This window comes from Chiroxiphia lanceolata, chromosome 5, assembly GCF_009829145.1.
Source record: "Chiroxiphia lanceolata isolate bChiLan1 chromosome 5, bChiLan1.pri, whole genome shotgun sequence".
NCBI classification, from domain to species: Eukaryota; Metazoa; Chordata; class Aves; order Passeriformes; family Pipridae; genus Chiroxiphia; species Chiroxiphia lanceolata.
Genome location: NC_045641.1, coordinates 33,700,939 through 33,725,210, shown reverse-complemented (window position 1 = coordinate 33,725,210; position 24,272 = coordinate 33,700,939). Strand labels below are relative to the sequence as shown.

Below are 24,272 nucleotides of genomic sequence, written 5' to 3'. Positions count from 1 at the left end.
TAGTGACATGAACAGAGGGGACGGAAGAAGTTCTGGAAGAGATTTTCCTTGATCAGTCACTAAGCTAAAGCTAACAGAAAATGGCTTGAGAATTTGAGTGCTTTGTCTGGACAGGATGGATTAGCAGGCAGAGCACAGGTAAAATGTAATACCCTACCTTTAGCCTACCAGGTGGCTGTAACTGACTTGTGACACACTTCAATGTCTACTAGAAGATAACTTCAACAAGCTGCAGAAAACACTAGATTCCAGAGGAAGCAGTGCCTCAGGATTATGGCTCCAGCACAACAGATCAAAGTGAATTTTTTGTCTTAGAGCACTCCCATAGGACCAAGCCACCACACAAATGGCCAGAACAGTCTGCAGTTGTTTAAGTCTTGGAAACAAAGGAAAAAGCAGCGATAACCAACTCCTTTGGATCTGGTGCCAGATATAGCCTTGGTAATGTAAAAGACACACAGCAAGCAGTCTTCCTGTGCAGACAGCTCTGCCTCTTACCCAAGAGATGGTCCCATGCTCTCAGCTGTGGTCCTCTGTGCTTCATCCCAAGTATCTGGCATTGCTTAGCCCACCAGCCTCATCCCTGTTCGTGGTACACAAGCAGTGATGCCATTCATTGCACCTTCAATCACTGCCTCCAGTTTTCAGCTGTTGCTCTTCTTCCACATGCATACATATGTACAGACACACATACCCCCACAATCTCTTGAACCTCAGGGTGTGTGGCATTGTGCCTGAGAAACAAAAAGCAGGGAAGGAAAAGACAAAATCATTTCAGGCACAACAGGCCATTCATGACTCATAGCTCCCAGACTGACCAGCATAGAGCAAGGTCAGCCAGACTTGCCTCAGAGACAGTCAGCACTTGTTCACATCAGCCCAGATAGCTCAGAGCAGAGAGCACACGGCAGATCCCTGGAAAGGGTTGGGTGGCAAGGTGGGAGAAGCCAGACACAGAGGAAATGCTGCCACGAGGCAAAAACCTGCAGGAAGCAGAGGGGGCAGCACCCAGAACACAGGAAGCCCTGGTACACATTTAGCCTAGTCACTCACACACTAAAACAAACCTCCACACTCCAAAGCCTATTTTACTTTGTGAAAGCCAAGCAGTAAGAGTAGATTAGACTCTAATAGGGATTAATACAGGCTAAAGTAGCAGCGGTTTCCACTAGGGAGACCAGAAAGGTTAGATGTGGGATAGCATGACAGGTAGATATAACAAGGGCTTGAAAAAAAAGGTAAAGGGAAGAACAAGCACCATAGGATCTTTCACTGACACCTGCCTGGCTCCATTTGAGCTCTCCCCCATGCCCATCCCTGTCCAAAACAGAGATTACACAGGCTGCACTGTCAAGTCATGGTCAGTGATTTCTAACAGGCTGTGTAATGGTCAGCAGGGGATTTCTTATCCAGTCTCAACAGCACTGACCCACTTTTTTCCAGCACTACCATCCATCACCTCTGACTGACAAGAAGAGCAGTTTTCACAAAAGGCAAAACCTAACCCAAGTGAAATCTGAGGCAGAGAATGGGAAGAAATTTGGATCCCATTCTGCCTTACTGCAACCACTTCAAAGTTATAAGTTTAATTTTATTAGCAACTAGAACTTCAGTTCATAAAAAAGTGACCAATACAAGATAATGCAGGAAATTCAATGAACCTTTGCGTGATTTAGAGCATCACTCCGCAACAGCAAAACTGCACTGGAAGTACATTTGGAAAGGAAAAAAAAAAAGCCTCAGAGAAGTGATCCTAAAAAGTTTCCAAACTGTTTCAGAGTCAGAGGTGAATTAAAACTTTCTTAGAGACTAACAAAAATATGCAAGTATGCACAAAACATACACATTGAGTATGCATTAGGATTGCCATACTGCCAGAAAGAAACACTCTTCAGACAATCCATTCAGTGCTTACCTTTTCATGTGTGCTATAGCCATCAAGACTTCATTCACCTTTAAACTGAAGTAAAACAATACATGCGGCTTCACTGTGGTGCAGGGACATACCAGCTGTGTGGTCAAACCAGGAAAAAGAAAGTGTACTTTCCTGACTCTTAGCCATATTTTCAAATGGTATCAAGAAAAGGCATTTTCTTCTTTAATTATACAGAAAGACTACGAAACCAAAACATCTCAAGTTCCTCAAACATGACCTTTGGGAAGTAGGCTTTTTGTAGGGCTCCCCCATGCTCTAAATAATTGGGTGTACAGTGTTGTACTAAACCAAGTTCCTTAGTTTCCATTCCAAGAAAGCTGTGAGGATAGTAAGAGTACTGAAGATGTTGGTTAACAAAAAAAAACCCCACAACAACTCAAACTCCAACCCAACTGACCAGAGAAACCCCCTGTTTGGTTTATGACTGAACTATCTAAACCTGCAGATAACCCTTTCAGCTACATAGTCAACTACAAACTCATTAACATTCACCTAGACAACTGAAGTCTGTACTCTGCAAGGAAGGATCAGAGAGCAGGAAGAATGTGATGGCTGAAAAAGGTAAAGAACTAGTCTTCATTACACAGTATGTAACTCCAATTGAAAAACACCATAGAGAACAATATCTTTTCTGTATCAGACAAAGTTCTGTGTGTGGTCAAGACCTTGGACCAGAAAAATTTCTGCTAAACCACAAAATAAACTTGAACTTTGGAAACTGGCATCTATTCACCAGATTCTTTTTGAAATAAACCTCAAGAATTCTGACATTGTCCAAGGTACCAAATGTTTCATTACAAAGATTTTTTTCAAAATAGCTATCAGTATACTAAAATGACAACCCAATTTGTACTTCAGAACTCAGCATTTTCTCAGAGAGCCTTCTAGTGTTGTTTTTAACATGAAGCTGAAATTCGGTTCACAATTCAGAATTTTCATTTTCCATAAAAATTAATTAGGCAATGTAATACAGACTGCTATCAAGTTGTTTCTGGTGGAAAAACAGGAGTATTTTGTTCCGAAGAAGACCATAAAAATATTGATTTTAGGGAAATGTCTTCTTTTCCAAACTGCTTTTGGGCTTGTATTTACAAGCCAATTCCAAGTAAAAAATGAAGGTGGAAAAAGGAAGCATCTAAGTAGCTCTTCCCTCAGCCCACTGCAGTTGGAGATCCTGTTGCATAAGAAGGCCAAAAGACTGTTAAACTCCAAAGATTCTCAACAGTTCAAACCATACAGAGGATCTCACTGAATAGACATGCCCAGATAATTAGTCAGTACAATGTTTGCCTATTCAAAGAATATTTCTCCTATGCATGGAAGGCCAGTTACAAGTCTTAAGAAGGTAATGTCAGTTTAATGCTTGAATGATCATAAGGCTATGAAGCAGGACATTCCCAATACTCCACTACTACAACAGATTTCTTCTTCAGAGGGATAAATTTCTGAAGTGAGACAGGTATTCAAGATCTCGCTAACACACCCTTTACCATACTCAAGACACCCACACAGCCATCAGAGGATGCTCTAGTATCTCTTCACTGCTGTGGACTGCTCAGTAACTTTATCAACAACTGCTCAGTAACTTTATCAACAGACACAACTTGACATTATCAGCAGTACCAAGGAGCAGCTGGTCCTCAGAATACAAAAGGTACGATAATAGGCTACTATAGTCAATTGAGCTTAGAGTTAAGGAATGCTGTGTATTAATCTAAGTAGGGTCATATAGCAAAAAGTTAATACTTGGCTCAGAACTATACCACCAGTCTGTTGCTCATCTAAAAAGTATTTGTCTACCTTCTAGCTCTAGTTCCATCACCCACCCCAGTTGCAAGGTTGCTAAAACTACCTCTAATGACTTTAAAGGGCCTATAAAATTATCACATCCTTCAGAAAATCAGATACGACTGATACTTTAAATGATCAGGGATACTTTATTAGTTCTTTTACTTCCCAGGCACCTTTATGTCTACAAAGTAAGATACCTATGGCACCATAATATTCTTACATCCCCCAAAACAACAGGTATAGGTATTCAGCTAGACAGATCTAACTTCAGTATTAAGACATCCATAAGAAATATCCTGCTTTCTATATGATGTGCAGGGAAGTGAACACAATTACCTTACTGCTACAATTGAGATAGTTCTTGACAGAAGTTAGGCTGAAGAACAGGGATGTTGCAAAAAAATATGCAATACAATGTTCTGCCCAGCAAGTCAGAAGTACTTTGTCCACTTCGGCTTGACAAACAGGTAACATTCGCAGGCTTTCTACCGTTCCTGTATGACCTCCACTAAAGCAAGAGCCAATCTAGTGATACTGCTAAAAATCCAAAGAGAAGATATCAGTTTACACCACTCAGGAACCAGGTAGAACAATTAACATCTGTTACTGCTTCCTATTTGAGGGGTTAAGAACAGAAGAGCTATGTGAAGAATGGCAATGTTAAATCCTCATTTCCAAATATGGCACCATATACATACCCTATAGGCCATGTATGTTATGCCCCCCTCGTCCTCCAGTATCAATATTCAGACATCTTAGGACAGGATTTACAAATGCACACATCAGTGTCAGTTTCTGAATCCATAAGGCTGCTGTTCAACAAGCTGAGCTCAATGCACTCCCACAACAAGGTAAGGGATACATGTGGTGTTACACTCCTCTGTGCACGCCTGTCCAGAGGACCTCAAATGGCCAGTTTGCTGACCAATTGTGCACATCCTTCAGACAACTAAGCACATCAGCAGTGAGAAATCAGCTAGGCGTTGTAAGCACCATAAATCACAAGCAGCACAAGCGGTTTGGCCACACCCTCTCTCCTATCTTAATATAGGAAATTCCAAGCAGTATATAGGGACCTGACTTTCCTGCATTTACATTCCCTTAAAGTTACCTTGCTGGCTGATTAGGGCTGATTCCTTAGCCCTTGAACCCCTCAATATAAAATGTATTTTACGCAGTGGTATCACTACTTTTTTACAGTATCACTGAGCTAGTCTCAAGCAGAAATGTCTTAGTACAAACAGTTCATACCATGTGAAATACAATTGCTGTGATGCTGGTTAAAGAAAAACCATCTCTGGCTACAGTTGCTAGCCCAGCATACTTTTTCAAACAGCTGATAATCAACAATTCAGGTGAGACAGTTGGGACCAGACTGAACACACCCCAGACCACCACAAAGGAGCAAAGCAAATTAAAATTTCTACTAAACTACATTAACAAACACCACCTCCCTCTGCAATTAGATGGGGGACCATGACACCAAAGGAGAGCCAAGTTATCAAAGGTACTTTATACATTAATCTTCGATGTCTTTTGAAATGATCTATGTAGCTGAAAGGATGGTATTTTTCCTTCATTATTCAAAAGGGAAGAATGACTTACATGGCAACTGGCTGCAGAAAATAAAGGCTCAGCCTGTAACAATCAAGTTAGGAGGAGGCAAAGAACAGTCTGCACACTCTGCAATGAGCTTAAGATCTTGAACATTTTTTCTGATCAGCGATGAAGACAAATCTGCACAATCTCCACCGAGAGGCAAAAGCACCGATCCTCCAAGGGCTCGATGGCAGTGAATCCACCAGCTATGCCAGAGCTGTCTTGGTCTTGCCCATGTCAGATAGACACTTGAAGCATGGCCTACCTGCCAACTCAAAGAAGACCCCTCACTGCCCACCTGTCTGGCAGGTCTCGTATTTCAAGCCTAGATCCTTTCCTAGACCCAAAACGACAGGTGACAGGTATTTTTCACAAAAAAGTTAAGCTTTGGAAGAAAATAAACCTTAAAATTACTTCTTTCCTTTTAAGAGGAAAAACCCCAACAAAACTCCAAGAATTGTCTTGAAAAATTCATCTCACAGGATCAAGTAAGAGGAAAAAATATTGTGCAATTATACAAAGTCAATAAACATTTGAACAGCTGAGGAGTGGTCCCTCCCACACTGTTTCAGATGCCTCGCTTAGAAGGTCCCCAGCCCTTTGCCCCCATGGCGCACGAAGGCTGTTTCCGAAGCCCATGGACCTGTGTGAGGGCACGCTCTACCTCTGCACATTGAAGACCGTGGGAAGCATCAAGGAGGAAACACCCTATGTGACGAGCACACCCGCATCATTTTAATAAACAGAGCTCAGGTGTAGCATAGCTTTTTAAACACTGCATTTAAGGTTTGCATGTATCCTCGGATTTACTGCAATTTGTGTATTATGCAATATTTTCCCCGAGAGCACCCAGAAAAAAAGGACGCACACCAAGAGACACACACCCCACTGCCCATGTCGCTACTTCCCCAATCTCTGTTTCGCCCAAGCCACCGGCAGAGGGAAAACGACAGGCGAGGAAACTCGAGGCTCTGCAAGCGCCGGTAGTTCAAGCCAGGATCTACCGACGCTGTCCTTGGCACAATAGTTGGACGCAATACAGCCGGGAGATGCGAGGCTGAAATACTTCCTGGGATGGCTGAATGGGTTCATTCAAAAATCAAGGATAATTCTTTATTAGCCATCTTACAGCCCAGCACAGAAACTACAGCCCTGAGGGGAGGGTGGGGGACACCAGCCATGTGCCTCAAGAAAGGAGTATGGCTTACTATTGTCTCTCGCTTCAGTAATTGCCAAGCCTCTTTTTTTTTTTTTTTTTGTTCTTCCCCCTTCCCCCCACCTCCGTGTTACCGAAGTCGGTGGAGGAAGAGAAGGTACTCGGCCGGGGTTGGGCAGCGGACAAGCCGCCGCCGCTGCCGCCCGGCCCCTCGCACCCACCGGCGGCGCTCGGAGGGCAGCGTCCGCCGCCCCCTCCCCGCTTCCTTCCGCCACGAAGTTCGGGCAGCTGGAACCAGCCGCCCGGGCAGCGCTGGGGGCTCGGCTGGCTGCCCGGGGAAGGGGCTGGCACAGGACGCCCCACTCCCGCGGGGGCTCTCCCGCCGCCGCCCCGCGCTTACCTTTCACTTGACTTTCATACTCCGCTATAATCTCTTTGTCCTTTTTGAATCTGCTCGGTGTTGACATTATCCACTCGCTTCTTCTGCTTCTTCCCTTGTTTTAAATTATTATTATCACTAATTACTCTTGCTTTTCTGGAGGAGCTCCCAAGTTGGGTCAGACGGCCGCAAGCCCGAGGAGCGCGGCCGGGGCGGCGACGGGCGCTGGCCTCGCGGGAGCGCCGCCGGCACCGGAGGCGACGAGGCGTGGAGCGGCGATCAGACTAACCCCGGCGCGGGCACCATCGCCTCCCGGCAGCGCCGCCGGCAGCAACGGGGTCCGCGACCCGGGGCCGCCGCAGGGCGGGGCGGCGGAGCAGTTGCCGCGGGGCACCAGCTTCCACTAGGCGAGGGCGGGGGCCCGGCGGCTGCGCCCCACCATTGTTATCTCTCCTCACGCACCCGGGAGAGAGGAAGGGAAGCAGGGAGAGGGCGGTGGGCGGGAGGCGGCCGCGCTCGGTCCGTACGCCAGAGGCACTAGTTACTGCTGCCGCCGCGCTGGCCTGGGTGGGAATTCGGGACCGGCACCCTGCCGTGACTAACCCTGGCCGGCAGCGCCGCGGCGCATGTCCCAAGCCGACGGACCGAGCAGCCGCCTCCTCGGGAAGACTCCACCGCCGCGCCCTGGAGAGGTGTCTCCGGGAATAAACTTCTCCCCGCCCTTACGCCGTTGTCTCCTCCCTTCCTGCCTGCCCGCCCGCCTCCGCTCCTCGCTCGCTGTGTCCGCCCGCTCCGCCTCCCCCGCGTTGGCGGCCGCCGGGCGCCGCGGGCGGGCCCCGCGGGCTCAGCGCCCGCCTGCCCTGGCAGGTCCGCGGCGAGAGGCCCGGTGGCTCGGGCTCGGGCGGGGGCGGGAGGAGGGAGATCCCCGCCCCGCCACCCGCATTGGGCATATGGTGGCCGGGCCCCCTCAGGGAACGGAGGTGTAAGGTCGCGGTACGGTGACAGAAGGCCTTTGATGCGGCGTGGAAAGTTGAAGTCCCCTGCTGCCTTCAGCGCCAAACCGCGCGGGGAGGGGGGAGGCCGGAGAGGACATGTGTCCTTTGGGGACCCCGTGTTCTTCCCCGGTGTCTCCGGAGGCAGGGCATGGCTGTGCTGGGCGGGCGGGACCGCGGCTGCACCGGCGTGCCTCAGGACCAGGACCCAGCGGGACCAGGGCATAGCAGCACCGAGGGGAGAGCTGCGCCCTCAGCACAGCCGCCTCCACCGTCCTTGATCGCATGGAGCTCCCCTTCGCACGCAGCTTGTTCTCGAGGGCAGGAGTGCCAGAGTGTCTATATGGTGCACTCCCCACAAGCTCCTATGGGAAACAAGCAAAGCAAGACGAGAGGCCGCCCAAAATGCTGTTCCGCTGAACTGTTGTGCATGGCACCCATCAAGGCTGGCCCTGTCTGAAAGGGCATTAGAAGGACTCCAGCCCAACAAGGGATGGTGTGCAGCCCTTGCTACAAACCTGGGGCTGTGAAAAAGGAAGAAGGTGGTCCTGAAGGGCAGGAATAGCTGAAAATGGGAGCATGGGGCGAGTTGCCAAAAGGCATAGGTGACCCAGACCTTTCTCCTGAGTGCCTCCAGCAGCGGTGGGGACAGCCTCCTCTGCCTGCAGAGCTGGAATTTGGCTCAGCCCTTGGAATCTGCAGAGGATGAGAACTGGCTGCCAGCTCTGCAGGTGCAGTTGAGGCCATGCGTGCCAGGAGTCGAGCACAGTGGTTCACAGGGATGGTAGCTACACTTCTCCAAGCTCCCTGGCTCTAAACTTGGGAATCCCATGCAAAAGGGATCAGATGTGACTCAAATTGCACAAGCCGTAGCCAGAGAAGAGTTCTCTAAAAAAAACATCGAAAAAGCAGAGTGATGGACACTGCTGGCTTGTGATGAGCAAAGAATGTGGCTGTCACTCATGGGTCAAAGCCAAAAACCAAACCCCAAGGCTGCATCTGCAGACTTTGGGCTGCAGGGAGGTTAGCTCTGAGGATGTTAAAGGCAGGCAGTGGACTTTCTGGAGGCAGAGAGAGCTTCACTGATGTCAGGTGTGTCTAGGAGTGATTAAGCAAAGTTGCACACTATTCATAAGGAGTTTCCAAAGATAATTGCTGTATGATTTGTGTGGTGAAAATGCCCAGAGATCCTATCCTGGACAGCTAGTCCTAGCACTGCCAGGACCTGAGTCTTCAAGACAAACAAGAGGGAATGGTGGGATCATCTGCTACTGGGAAAGTTCAAGCCAGCTACCCAGTAATTTGGCTGGGGACCTGGCGCTCGGAGGGCAATGGCACAGTTAACTGTACTCATGCAGACATTCTTGCTTCTGTTTTTATTTAATTCTTGTAAACATGTTGACTTGGTGTTACAGTCACTCACTTCCACACCTCTGCATTTCAGCAGTAAGTGTACATCTGTACTTTAAAGCTCATCTTTCAGTTTATTAGGTACCATGCTCTCCCTGCTACAGGATCAGGGTAACAGGATTCCTGTTCCCCTTTCCCTCTTCGTGTGGTGTTCTCTGTAGTTTTATTACATTTCTTCCTCTTGCCCTCCCCGCACAATCTTTTTCCAGCGATGATCCCATTTCAGACCACCTAAAGCAATCTTAGTAGAGAGGGTTATTGTCTGAAACCAATTTAACTCCAAGTTGGATGGTCAAATTACATCCCTTGAATAAAAGGCCCAGCCTCAAAAGAGCAGTTATCTCTGTAATCCCAACCACTCTCATTTTCGTCTCAACCTTTGATGCCAATGTCTTGTGTCTTGGATGTTCCAGTCCATCTGTTTGGCTGGGGACTGGCTGATTTGCAAGAAAGTAGGACATGGTCCCTGGAGACATGTTGCACTAACTGGAGGTTAGCTGTAAGTCTGTCAGAGCACAGTGTTTTTGCAAACAGTGAAGACAGGGAACAGTGGTCAGGTCCCTGCATGAGGCTGTGCAGGCTGGCACCTGCAGCCAGGCCAGTCCCTTTCTCCTTTGCTCAGGACCTGCATGTAAACCATGCTCAAGATGTGGCTGGATGTGTAGACCACCCTCCTCCACTCCTGGGCACTGAAGGACAAAGCCCCCTCTTGCCACTGAGCCTATGCTGGGAAAGACTGCCCAGGAGAAGGGTGCAGAGGAAGGCTGAACACCAGTGCCTACGCCATGATCATGTAGCCAGAGGATGGGCCTAGCTCCACAGAGCCAAACCCGAGGCTGCAGATGGAGCAATTCTGTTACTCTGCAAAGGCAATTGCCTGTGAAGATGCAGAAATCATCTTTTGGCTCTGGAGATTGATTGCCCTGCATTCAGTTGCTTGGCTCAGGGCTGTGTCCATGGCAGGACCGCCGAGCAAGGATGGACCAGTGACCCAGGCTTGCATGTGCAGGGCTCAAAGCTGCACAGATCCTGGATCCCTGAGTTAGAGTTGGACTCCAGGACAACCAGGATTGAGCTGGCTGAGAAATCTGATTCCGGCCCCCTGTCCCTATCCTCCCCCCACCCCTCCCCTTCCCACCCCCCATCCTTCTTTAGGGATTGGCAAAGGATTGTGCATTATTACATGCGTGTAATCTTCTTTTAAGATGTTCATGGCAGCTCAAGTCTCCAGACTCAATTCCGCACTGATTTACACAGCCTGCAATCCCATTGTGAGAATGGTGATTGCACAGGAACAGACCCTGCCTGGGCTCTGCAATGCCATGTTTGAGGTGACTTACAGGACACAGAATATTATTATAGAAATGCTTGTCATTTGAGACCTGTTCCTAAAGAGGTCCCCACAGAGTTCCCATCAATTTCAAGAGCAGCCAGTGCTAGAGCTGTGGAACAGTCTTGTTATGCGAATCCCTGTGCGCTCGTGGATAATGCTTGAGAAGTCACGTTTATCCAGTGTTGTTCTGTGAACTCTTAACTTATTTCTTGTAGAGCATATTCAGGTCTTGGCGGGGAGGATGTGATAGACATTTAAAAAGTATTAAGATAAAGCTGATTGAGGGCACATATATTCTTGCAAGAGACAGAGTTGTATCAATAATGCAGTGTAGTACAGTACTGTTGTGATACAGTACTGGTGCAGGGTTTGTGGACCGTACCTCAGTGTATGGAGTTAGATAATCTACTCCATTGGGGAATTGGAAAACCTGAATTATGTATGATAGCACAGAGATGTATTTATACAGAGAGCAGTTCCTGCAATACTTCATACACTTAGTGCAGAAAGGGAATAACGCGGGCATTCTGCTTGCTTGAGAACTTCACTATTACATTTCATTTACACAGCCTGATGAGCTGTGCAGTATTTGCTTTCTTGTGCTGCTAATAAAAATAGTCCATACAGCTGGCTGCTGGAATATCACCGAGCTGTTCTCTGTGAGCACGTAATGAAATGCATGAACCCCCTTAAACAATAAAACCCTACACCAATTTTCTTTAGTCTTAAGAAAAGACAGAAATAATTCATCTTTCTTTATAATTGCAGTCAATTAGTAATTTTAAAATTGGACAGTAAGTCTCTAAGTGAAAGACCAAACTTTAATTGAAACAATGAAACATTTGATTATTATTGAAAAATCAGTTAGAGGCATAATTGAAAGGGCTTGTTCAAATGTTTGTCACTGATAAGATGCACATTTCTATAGAATCAAAACTATTTGGTTTGGAATGAGATTATTTTAGCAAATACGGTTGCTTATCTACGATGTAAAAACCAGTGAGGCTTTTTTTCTCTCCCCTACCCCCAACCAGTGCGGCACTTAATGCTGCTCTATGCTTATAAACTCCTGAAACATGGAGATGAAATCTGGGCTTATGGGGTTTGTCACAGGCTGCAGAAGAGCCGGGACCTCACCCTGGCTGACCTGAAAGCGAGTGGCTCTAAAGCATTCAGATGGACCTTCACAGCAATGAAATGAGGATCGCAAGCTGCCCAAACTTCAGTAGTTCAGGAGAGATGTTTCCCTCACCTGCGTTTCTCTGTGAGCCTAAGCTGTCACTCACCTTTAATTTCCAGGAATAGTACTCTGACCACTGACTGTCCTAGTTAGAAGAGCTGGGACCAGTTCATCACTGTGTGGGTGTAACCTAAACTGTGTATTCTATACCCTCTGTGTAATTTCCCAGAAACACTTAACAATAGACCATTTGCAGCAGCTGCCCAGAGCACACCTGACCCCTCAGGCTATAAGCTGGGTGTTAAGAGGCCTGTGAGATAGGAGGATGCTCCTGTCCTCACACCCATGACCCACAATCGCCTACTTTGGAACTCCCTGCCCTGGGGGAGGTACTGGGCATTCCTGCCTGAACCTGAGGGTATACAGTCTTGGGGTCTTGGGGCTTCTGGTACCACTTGTAGGATCCAGAGGAAGACCAGAACCTTGACCAGACTGCGACCACTACTGTCAGCTGGACTGTGACCACCACTCTCAGCTGGACTGCGACCATCACTCGCACCAACAGGTTTTTTCCTCTCTTTTTACTTTTGGACTCAGGGGACCACGTGGGGTTCAGCATGGGGGCCAATGAACAACATTCTGTTCATGCCCCAGGGTGCTGGGTTATACATCTGGGTTTTTGTGGGCTAAACCCAATTGTTCATCTGTATAATTGTATTTATTGTATCATTGTTATTAAATTGTAATTCTGACTTATAATCTCTTGAGTTGGGTTCATTTCTCCTGCCAGTTTACCTTTACACCAGCACACTGACACAGGTGTATTGATTGTAAGGACACATGGACACAACTTCTTCCAGAAGCAGAATAAAGGAAGAGAAGGCATTCTTACTTCACAGTAAGAGTGTCTACAGATGGAGTATGTAGAATTGATAATATACTTTAAATTCATGCTATGCCAGAGCCCATGACCATTTTCAAGCCATAGACTTTACTATGTACCCCTCAGGTTGCTTTTTTTTGTCTGTTGAACTGAGTTTCTTTTGCACATAATTACACACCTTAATTTAGGCAACTAAAGTCATATGCCCAATTCAAATGAGGGCTCCTCAGTAGACGAGAGCCATGGAGCTCCTGGAGTGAGTCCAGTGGAGGGCTACAAAGACGGTTAGGGGACTGGAGCATCTCTTTTACAAGGAGAAGCTGAGAGAGTTAGGCCTGTTAAGCCTCAAGGAGAGACGACTGAGAGGAGACCTCATCAATGTATATAAGTATCTGAAGGGAGAATGCCGAGAGGATGGAGCCAGGCTCTTCTCAATAGTGCCCAGCAATAGGACAACAGTTAACAGACAGAAACTGATGCACAGGAAGTTCCACCTGAGTAGGAGGAAGAACTTCTTTACTGTGAGAGTGACTGAGCTGTGGAACAGGTTGCCCAGAGAGGTTGTGCAGTCTCCTTCTCTGGAGATATTCAAAAACTAGCTGTCTGGACACAATCCTCAGTAACATGTTCTAGGGGACCCTCCTTGAACAAGGAGGTTGGACTAGATGCCCTCCAGTGGTCTCTTCCAATCTTACCCATCCTGTGATTCTGTGATTTAACTAAGTCATTTAACCTCCTTCAAGAGAAGTGGGCATTTGAAATTCACTTATTTTAGACACTTTGTTTAGAATGGATTTTGTTCCCATTTTCCTTACTATCATAACCAGGGGTCATATAAGACAGGGATTATATCCTCTTCATAAAACCTGAATGTAATATGCTGAATGTTAACAACTGTCTATTAGGAATATTTGTAGTCCTTTGCTTCTGAATAAAATGCACAGCTAAGAGTATGCAGACTGCATTTGGTCATTCACTAATTGCAGTTATGTAGGAAAGTAATCCTGTTGGCCTGTGATCTGAAGGAGGATTCACAAAAACAACCACTTGGTAACCTTTTCTATATATGTGTGTGCATTCATGTGTGTATACAGCCAGTTTGCCATGTTCACAGAATATTCTGAGTTGGGAGGAACCCACAAGGATCATCAAGTCCAACTCTTAAGTGACTGGCCCCTACAGGGATTGAACCCACAACCTTGACATTGTTAGCACCATGCTCTAATCAACTGAGCTAATCTCAGGGCTCAAATGCATGCAATAGCTCTCTCAGCATGAAATACATATGAATCCAGTGGAGAATTGTTCAAATCACAGAAAAAAAAGAATCTTCCAAGTGAAATCACTGACTTGAAATGCTAAGAGATCCTTCTGGCTCAATAAGGTAAGATTTCAGCCCTGGAGGACTGAGAGAGTCTGGAACATGAACAAGCATTGTGTTTCTTCTAAAGCAGAAAGAAAAGCACTAAACCCAAACCTTCCCACATTAGTCTAATTGCTATTTTGTTTGAAGAAATTAATAATTGATTTGTCAATATTTAGTCCTTTGGCTTTACAGTTGCAAAGTGCATTTTAATGTTTCCTTGTTAACTTCTTCATTCTGAGCAATGCTAGTAGGACTAATGACACAACTAACATATAGAAAGTGATGAGGCTACTTTACATCTTCTACTGTTAAGAATGTTATCCTTTCTTTATATGGTGTTGCTATTCACTTCCCAATTAGTAATTACAAAGCCGTAATGAATTCCAAGTAATAACTCTCTCACTTAATGAGAAGAGACCAAAGCAGTCTTGCCATTTTGAAGGAGAAGAAATATACAAGTCATTACATCCTCACTGCAGGGTTTGTGTTCTTTGTGGGCCTACTTTTGTTCTGTTGGTAGCCTTTGAGGCTCTGGTATTCTGCTTCTGAACATAATATGCTGAATGCTTAATTTGTAAGCTTCACACACCTAAATTTAGGCAGTGGTATGTGCCTTACACCTGCCACTTTACATACACTAGCATTATTCTGGATCTTTATCTTACTCTTAAGAGCTATATTGTCCAGAGAAGCATTAAGATTAGTTTTGACTTGGGTTTTCTTTCCAAGCCTGGTGAGGCAACACCAGTGAGTGGGCAACACGGACTCTTCAAAGTGAACCTAAGGGTCTATGTTAGTGGTATTTAATGTCTTTGATGAGCAGATAATTGAAACTCTGTGTCCTAGTTAGAACAGCTGGGCTCAGTTAATCACTGGATGGGTGTAACCCAAAACTGTGTATTCTATAGCCTTCCATGCCATTTTCCAGAAACTGTTGTCAGTAGACTATTTGCACCCTCTGCCCAGAGCAGCCTGACTTATCAGGCTACAAACTAGGTGTTAAGAGGCCTACGAAATAGAAGGGTGCTTTTGTCCTCACGCCCACTGAGGAACCCCCCGCCCTGAGGGAAGTACTGAGCATTCCTGCCTGAACTGGAGAATATATAATCTTGGAGCCTTGGGACTTTTTTAACCACTCATGGGATCCAGAGGAAGACTGCAGATCACCGCTGTCAATTGCAGACCACCGCTCTCAACCAGACTGCAATCACCGCTCTCAACCAGACTGCAATCACCGCTCTTGACCAGACTGCAACAGCACTCTCACCAACAGGTTTTTCCTCCTCTCCTTTTACTTTGGACTCAGGGAGGCCAAAGAACACCACTCTGTTCATGCCCCAGGGTGCTGGGTTATATATTTGGGTTTTGTGGGTTAAAACCAATTGTTTGTCTGTATAATCGTACTTATTGTATTATTTTATTAAATTGTTATTCTGACTTATAATCTCTCTTTTGAGTTGAGTTCATTTCCCCTGCTGGTTTAGCTTTAAACCAGCACACTCTGATAAACAGCTTTTAGTTTCAAAACTTGGATTTAGTTTTCCACTTGCATTGTTTGTGTTTGTTCCATCCGTTCTCATCCAAAACCAAAATACTTCTGCTCCTTCATTACTCCTGACCTTCTCATGCTAATGGCTTTGAATGGAGAACATTAGAAGCTGGGTTCAGTTTAAAAGGAGAAGAAATTGCTTGAAGCAGTATCAGATAATTAAGAACATCACATTTTTAAAAATCAGTCCTATGTACTTCATCAGGCTGCTGTTATCTGATTTTAATTGGAATGCTTCTATGAATAAAGGCTGCTGGATTTTACCCTTGGGACTTAGATAGGGGAATGCAACTCCTGGTCTTGCTATCCTTTTATGGGCTTCATGGGCCATCCAGATTTCCCATCCAGGAATCTCAGCTTTCTGGGCTGCTTTCAGTCTGTGCCAGTAGTTTAAAGGTTGTGAATTGCCCTCATTTATCTCAAAAGGGCATTAATTTTGAAGCCCAACAATGACACTTCAAATGTCAGCCTTGTTCTTTTTCTCAGAAGCATCCAGATAGTCTGCTTATTCATTAATGTGGCTAGAGGGGTGGAAACAGCTGCAGCCTATCTGGCTAAAAAAGTGCCTGGCTATTAATGGTCTTACCCAGCATACTGCCATTTCTCTGATTCAGTCCCTTGATCTACCCTCCGGCTGATCCCTTGCCAGAGAGAAAGGCATATGTGGAGAGGAACAAGAGTGGAAAAAGACGCTATTTCTGTAGCATCTTATCTTTTGATTATTGATAGTAGCATAATGCTGCTTTCCTGAGTTCTTTTTTTCCCTCTGCTACTTCTGCCTTCTCAGTGGCAAAAAGACAAACCAGACTTATGCAGGAGGGGTGCCAGACAGCTAAAGGTGGTGATACCTCGGCAAATAGAGGTAGGAAGGGATACAGGCACCAAACTGGGCCTGGGGAGGCCCAGTATTTCTACATTTTGCTTAATACCAGTTTAGCTTCACTCAAAATCCCATCTGCTAGCATGGCCCAAGAGCGCTCCAGGGTGAGCTGGGTGGTGTCAGCTGGAAAGATTTCAGGCTGCTGAAGGAATTGAATCCAGACCTGCTTCTTGGCCTGCTGTCCCCCTCTATTAAAAGACATGCCAATGTCCTTCTCCTGCCACTGGATTTTTAAAAGACAAGGATTAACATGAAAGCTGTTCTTTTAAAGATTTGGTGCTAGTGTGATTCTATACAGGGAAGGCGCTCCTTGCTGCAGTCTTCCTCTCCAGTTGAATCTTGAGGTGCCAATGATTCCTGGAGTCACCGAGGGCTGGGAGGCAGGCAATACTGTGGGTACCCATGTCCATTGTTAGATGTGGCTTTCTGTCATATCCTCAAGTTGCAGCAGACCCTCTCTGCACACTTGGGCTGCTGGCTCTCATCAACAGGAGACACACAGTAGTTCAAAGGTAAAATATAATGGTCTCAGCCTCACAACTGTGGCTTCAAAGTAAAGCTTTTAAACTTCTGTTCCAGTGTCCAAGAATATGTGCCCCACACAGAAGAAAATCAGTAAGGAGTTCAAGAGCAATTTTTCTTTCATTTTTGGCATGTGATTGAATGTTTCTTAGTCATAGCTTCCTTTTGTTATTTCTGTTCAGCAGCCCAATGTCACAATAATTGGGTGGGCAAACATCGCAAACTACACACAGATGCTTGTTTCCAAATGAATAATTATTTTTACAGAATCTGTTTCTCAGACACATGCATATAACAAAAAGCTTTCTGTTAACACCGACTGCTTCAAAAGCTCATTTTGACCAAAGATAATATCTGTTGAAGGTGATTTATGGTTTTAAAAAGTGCGTAAGACAAAAGATGTGTAGAAAATCCTTCCTGGGGGCCTCCGGGGCAGTTTCCTGCCGAGGCTGTTGATGTATTTCAGATGTCACAGCTCCCTCCAGCGGGAAGAAGTGGGCAGAGGGCTACTGCCACTGCAGACACCAACCCAAAGCTTCCAAAACTCAAACAGAAAATATTCATACAACTTTTTTTTTTAATTTAATTTTATTCCCCCCCCCCCGAATGCAGTACCTGATTCTCTCTTCTCTCTTCACATTGTAAAAATATTTGAAGCAAAGATTTGTATAAAATCTGAGAAAATTAACATACATGGATCAGATTTTCATGAAGACTCAAACCAATTATTTCCTGTTGACTGCCATGTAAATACAGTTGTTCGTGTGGAGTAGGGTGGCATGGCCTATGAAACGCAATGCCCAAGATGTAATAAGATAAGGAGTGTTGCCTATATTTGCATCCTGCGAGTATCGTTCTCCAACATTAAACAACTGCAACAAATCCAACACGAATGAATTGTCATTCATTTGAACCTATGTAACTCGATGTAGGTTTGCTTTCATAACATGGATTACTGGTATTTTTGTGTGACAGTGGATGAAGTCATGTCCATGTGAATGACAAAGTCTAGCCCAAGCTAACAGATCCAGAATGGAAATGTGTTCTTTCTTTCCAAGAAACCTGAAAACACAGAACAATTATTTTGAGAGATATGGGTGTTGTTTTTTGTGTGATTTTCATATCCCATGAATCTGGCTTCTGGGAATATGATGTCTTGTGATATAAGCATTTAAAAATATTTTAATTTTCACAAATACAATAAACCCCACCACCTATATTAATAATTTTTGGATGGATAATTTCATATTAAAAGAAAAGTAATGAAAGGAGTTTAATGCAGTTCATTACTGCTCCATCCCAATCAACTTCTGTTCACATTACTATGTTCAGCAGTGATTCAAGCTGTAGGTTTACAAATGGGCTTGCAGGTGGTGGATGGTGCTGGCAAACCAAGGAATAGTTTCAGCATGACGGTTACAGACAGGTGGTGGCTGAGCCTATGAGAATCTACATTAGATACAATTGTATCAGCATCTGGAGACACAGCAGCAGCACTAAATAAATCATGTGCAGTGTTATATGTTCTCAGGGCATATAATATGTTGCCTGGCAACTACATGTCTCTCAGCTTGGCAAAGTAACTGTTTTTACTTATGTCCCTGTGATACTGTATCACCATAGAATCTGCCTGATTGCTTTTAAAATTACATTTATTAAAAAATAAAGCTCCTTTTCCCAATCATCAATATGCCTTGCCTCAATCAAGCATTTTGTGCTTCTGGTATTGTTCCTAAATACAGATTACAGTATTGCAGTTCAAGAATAATAATGCAGAAGCTGTTTTCTTTTCTCTGAATATTTCAGGATTTATAGAATTTATAAAGCATCCTTCATGTAGTCATGAAATACCGTTCCTTCTTTTTTCTCTATCAGTATATTCTTACATCTCTCTACTCACAGAGACAAGAAAGTGGGGCTATTTTGCTCTCATATGGCTTGGACTTTACCTTGTGTAAGGAAAGCCACTAGTATGCAGACCATCTTGGCACATATCAGTAGTTTACAATACCTTTCATCTAGATTTAGATGATCACAATTTCACATCTCTGTTTTGTGGACTCCTGCTTATTTTAGGGCCTTAAATAGACTCTGAGACAGCCATTTGGACTGATCTCTTAAGAGACTTAAAGAGATGCTTGGTTGCTTATAGGCAAGAAATCCCAGATGAATAGGAAAATCCATGGCTAGGCTTCGTGAACCAAGATTTGTGAAGGGCTCTACCCATGTTTGTTACAAGCACGCTGGTGGCTAAAAAGGCCACCAGCCACCTGTCTGCGAGACAGACAAGTCCGGTTGCAAAAGGCACAGCAGAAGGACTCCTTAGGTGGTATATTCGGCAAGACATGATTCTTTCTGCATTGTCTTTTCTCCTTGAGAATGATCCTGCATGTGTTCTCAAAGGAAGCAGCAGTGTTATAGATAGTGTGTCTCCAGGCCTCCTGACTGAAGGCCAGAGTAGATCAGTTATGTTGATCAATATGGCCAAGGCTGAGATGTTGTTTCAGGAAGTCCTTGTATCTTCTCTTTGGGGCTCCTCTCTTGCGGCAACCGGTGGCAAGTTCACCATAAAGCAAGATCTTAGGGAGGCGGTGGTCCTTCATCCTTGAGACATGTCCTGCCCAACGCAGCTGTGTTCTCAGCAACATGGCCTCAATACTTGTAACTGCTGCTTGCTCAAGAACAGATGTATTGGTCTCATAATCTGACCAGTGGATGTTTAGGATTGTACGGAGACAGCGTTGATGGAAGTGTTCTTGGAGTCACAGGTGGTGGTGGTAAATGACCCATGATTTGGATCCATATAAAAGAGTAGACAGCACAGTGGCTCTGTAAACACTGATCTTTGTACTTTTCTTCAGGTGTTTATTTCGCCAAACTCTTTTATGGAGTCTTCCGAAAGCTCTATATGCCTTCGCTAACCTGTAGTCTGTCTCTCTGTCAGTCTTACCGTCCGAGGAGATGAGGTTACCTAGGTAATTAAACTGCTGGACTGATTTGAGCTCTGATTTGCCAATGGTGATATGGGGATGATGGAAGACTTCCTGAGATGCCGGTTGATAGAGAACTTCTGTCTTCTTTAAGCTGACTTCCAGCCCAAAGAGCTCAGCAGCGTCTGCAAAGCAGGATGTTAAACGCTGCAGAGCTACTGCTGTGTGAGCGATGAGGGCGTTGTCATCAGCGTAAAGCAGCTCCCAGATAAGATGATTTAAGGTCTTAGTATGGGCTTTCAGTCACCTTAGGTTGAATAGGCTTCCATCAGTACGGTATCGAATGTAGATACCGTCCTGATCATCGAGGTCTGCCATGGCCCTTTGGAGCATCATGCTGAAAGACTGTGAATAGGGTTGGAGCGAGAACACAGCCTTGTTTCACACCATCAGTTATTAGAAAGGGCTCAGAAAGTGCATTGTCATATCTGACTTGGCCGCACTGATCCTCATGAAGTAAGATGATCATTTTAAGGGACTTGGAGGGACATCCTAAACGTTCCAAAATCTGCCATAGACCTTTTCTGCTCACAGTATCGAAAGCCTTGGTGAGGTCAGCAAAGGTTACATAGAGACCTTTGTTCTGTTCCCTACACTTCTCTTGCAGTTGTCTGAGAACAAACACCATGTCTGTGGTACTCCTGTTGGCTCTGAAACCCCATTGGCTTTCAGGTAGAATTCCTTCTGCTATAATAGGAAAATAGAGCTACAACAAACAAAAATTTTCAAGGTCCGTGGGCAGGTTTCTAGTGAAGCAAGGTGCCTTTAGGATTACTAACCAGCTGCTGCAGTGTTCTTTGAATTGAGTTCTTGGACACAGGTATTCAGTTCTACCCTATTTCTATATTTTATCAAAACCCTATTTTATTTTGTTAATTTATTTTATAAATGGGCCCAAGTACCTATTGAGACTGTGCTCTTTTGGCGTTTTAACACCTAATTGTCTATTAAGAAACCTTTGAGAAATAACTGAGTGGTGGATCACTCCTTCTAAAAAAATAGCCCTGGGAAACCATCTAAGAGAGGATGGCATTAAGAGTACTCCCTCAAACCATACTCGGTTCTGTACAGCTTTTTCACTGTATGGTAACATGAGAACAAAGACCAGATTTTTTGAGACACTATTGCTTCTCATTCAGAATATTGAACACTAATTTCATATTAGTTTTTGGTTTTTGTTTTGGTTTTTTTTTTATTCTATGTGCAAGTAGTCCTCACCTAATTTTATAAAGTGTAAGAAATGCACTAAACTTAGTATAAATATGAACATATACTTTATTAAACTCAGCACTGGCACAGGTTGCCCAGGGAGGTTGTGGAGTCTCCATCCTTAGAGATAATAAGAAAATGTTTGGACATGGTCCTGAGTGAAACCAAGCAAGAGTTCTGAGATGCTGGAATTCTATTCTGAGGGGATGTTACAGACCCTCTCTCTGAGGAATGCAACATTAATGTTAAGGGCCAAGTGGTACCCTGTTCCAGAGCTCTGCCTACGTATGCTCTGTACTATTGAAAAGATAACAGAAAGGACAACTTAGTAGTCATGAATTAGATAGAATGGACATCCGGGGAGATAAGCGAGCTGAATCGGGGGGGTTTTCGCAAGCTCCCAGTGCGTAGTCAGGAAAAGTTGATGACAAAGAGGACCCTCTTGAGGCTGAAGGACCGGAAAGACCACCAGAGGACTCCCTAAAAGGACAGCTCTGTCTCAAGCTCCACCTAGACTCTGCCTATTATGAATATGATAATTAGATTGTGAAATTAAATGAAGATGCATGTATAGATGTTGTAATCACTCATAAAAACTGTATAAATTACCTGGCTTTTCACTGAGAACTTCGGAGCTAGTTTGTCCAGCGTGAGCTGGCTGGTTCCCCAACGTTGCTCAAAATAAATACCTTTGCTGCTTAAAGACTCAAAACTGTCTCTGAGCAGTCTCATTTCTGCCAATTTTGGCATCATGAGCAACCAGCTGTAGGTGTCCCTGCTTGAGCAGGGGGGTTGGACCAGATGATTCCAGAGGTCCTTTAGAACCTCAACCATTCTGTTTTTCTCTGAAACATATAGTGAAGGGAATCTGATCAGAAGACCCCATTACTATCTGCCTCTTTCTCTCCCTTCCTCCCAAACCTTCTAAGCTAACTTGAAAGTACTTACAGAGAAAAAAGAAATCAATCTCAAACCCCAAACCCATGACAATAGGACATGACATGGCAAGTTCAGTCTGTGGAGCAGAGCAAAAAGCCAGTTCTTAAATCCAGAGCCTTCTGGGCAGGTCCCAAAGTCACACTGAGCTGGGGGACTAGCAGCTGATGCATCCCTGAGCAGTCAGGGCAGACCAAGATAGAATCACCTAGCACAAGATTATTTTTTTTGTCGTTGGAAAATTTCTTGCTTTGGTTTGAAATTGTGTTAGACTAGGAGGACTTTATATCTCTTTTCATAAAGAAAACTATGAAGCATAGATACAAGATTATCAGCACACTTCAGAAGTTGTCTTTCATATATGTCAAATTGGCCCAATGTAAGATTTTATTCCCTACAGTGCAAGCACTGCAGTGTCTAATGCCAAATGCAGTCCTAGTGGTTCACTCCCCTTTCATAGTGTGTGGGGAGAATTGACTGCCCAGAAAATCCTGTGTGCTATGTGGGAGCTGCCTTGTGTGGGCCAAAAGACGTAGGCATGGGAGTAAGCCTGGAATCCCTCCTCAGCTCTCCAGCATGGGAGTGCGAGTACTCCCTTAGCAAGCATACCTGCCATAACCTGGGGGAGTCACAGGCACATTTCTTACTGCCCAAGAAAGTAACTAGAAACACCGGACTGTAGGAAATTGTGTCCAGGGAAGTAGTCTCTGGCGCACCTGTTAAAGTTGTGTGGCTGCTCAGACAGGATAATAAGATTCACTGAAGAAGAAACTGGCAGGACCACAAGAGAAAGGAAATGAGAGCAAGCACTACTCTGCAGCAAGTCTGGTGAGAAATTGAGGTGGAGGAGTCACATCTGCTCTATATAGATATATGGAGATGAAGTAGAGATTATCTGATTAAAAATGTCTCCAGTGCTGCGGACTTGGAGGGCTTTCAAGGTTTAACTTTGAAAATAAGTGTCCTGTTTTGTACCTATAACTTGTTTTTGCAGCAGCAGCAGCAGCAACAGCTAAAGGGAAACTTGATGAGCTTTCTATTATTTTGTAGGAGTAAAAATACAGGCTCTTATCATCCAGGCCTGACTGAACTGTTCACTTCCTGAAAATAGGTCGCAGTGAGAATCTGCACTAATTAGGAAAAGTTGGCAAAAACAATAATTGCAAGTTAAAAATGTGTGTCATATCCATTTTACTTGCATAGTTGAGCTGGAGGTGATGTAATGAAAAGGTTTTGTACGAAAGCTGGACATACTTAAAAGTATGACTCAATTCTGGGAGCCACAGGGAATGAGTTAAATCAGGTTCATTTTGCAGAGCTTCAGCTTTTGCTGATCCCTCAAGAACATCGGCAACTGCAGCTGCATCTTCCCCAAAGGCCCCACAGCATATTGACATTTTTCCATGCAGCTAAAATTTTCCTTTTCTTCTCAAGTCCAATTTTCTGCTTGATGGATTTAAACTACTGCTTCCTTCAGCTGAATTCAAGAGAGTACTTGAGTGCTGCTGAGTCAGATAATGTACTGGCCTTGAAGTATTTGGGGTGCAAAACAGGCTTGTGACAGACATCTCCCAAGTTTGTATGAACACATGTATGAAGCTATGCAGTGTCTATGCAGAATGAATTATATCAGGCTGGAGAGCTATAAAACCAGTGCGTGAGTAGGACAACATAGTAGTAGGCAGTAGGAAATGGGATGTCTGACTAACTCTGAGCATTCAATATGAAGCTGTAGTAGAGGCTCCTGGACTCTGTTTTGGGGCCCAGACATCCAACACTAAGCCCCGCAGTGCATAAGTTTGAACTCATTGTATAAATTGTAGACATTAAACCTTCTGTTTCTTCTTCTTCTTTCTCTGAGTAAGCAGCCTGTATTTTCTGGATCTGTTTTATTACAGGTCCAGAACACTCGTTTTGCTGCTCAAATGAGTCTAATGCTCTGTGTGTCCAAAAGCAGGAATGAAAGGGACTGTTAGGTCAGGCAGACAAGTGTGTATGCAGAAAGGTTAAGTGTCTGTCTGGTCAATTGTTTAATCCTCTTCTAGGACAGGACTCTGTCCAGATTGGAATTTAGAGGTAGGCTGTCTCTTTTTCTGAATTTTCATTATTTTGCTAATGAGAAACAGGAGTGATTAATTTATCTTTAGTGTTAAACAAGTAT

The 24,272-nt window shown here is 44.6% G+C and overlaps 1 protein-coding gene across 3 annotated transcripts in view; it reads right to left on the bottom strand.

The window, feature by feature from the left end:
* The window catches only part of SRGAP1 (SLIT-ROBO Rho GTPase activating protein 1), a 140,609-nt gene extending 133,059 nt beyond the window's left edge, over nt 1-7,550 (bottom strand). For 2 of the 3 annotated variants that reach the window (XR_004357232.1, XM_032688723.1), the window contains exon 1: nt 6,883-7,550. Coding sequence is in view for 2 of the 3 variants with exons in the window: in XM_032688723.1 (XP_032544614.1) it covers nt 6,883-6,949 (67 nt within the window). In the remaining variant the exon portion in view is untranslated. The remainder of the gene's footprint in view (nt 1-6,882) is intronic. The other variant, XM_032688724.1, reaches the window with a different exon arrangement.
* Between the last annotated feature and the right edge of the window lie 16,722 nt (nt 7,551-24,272).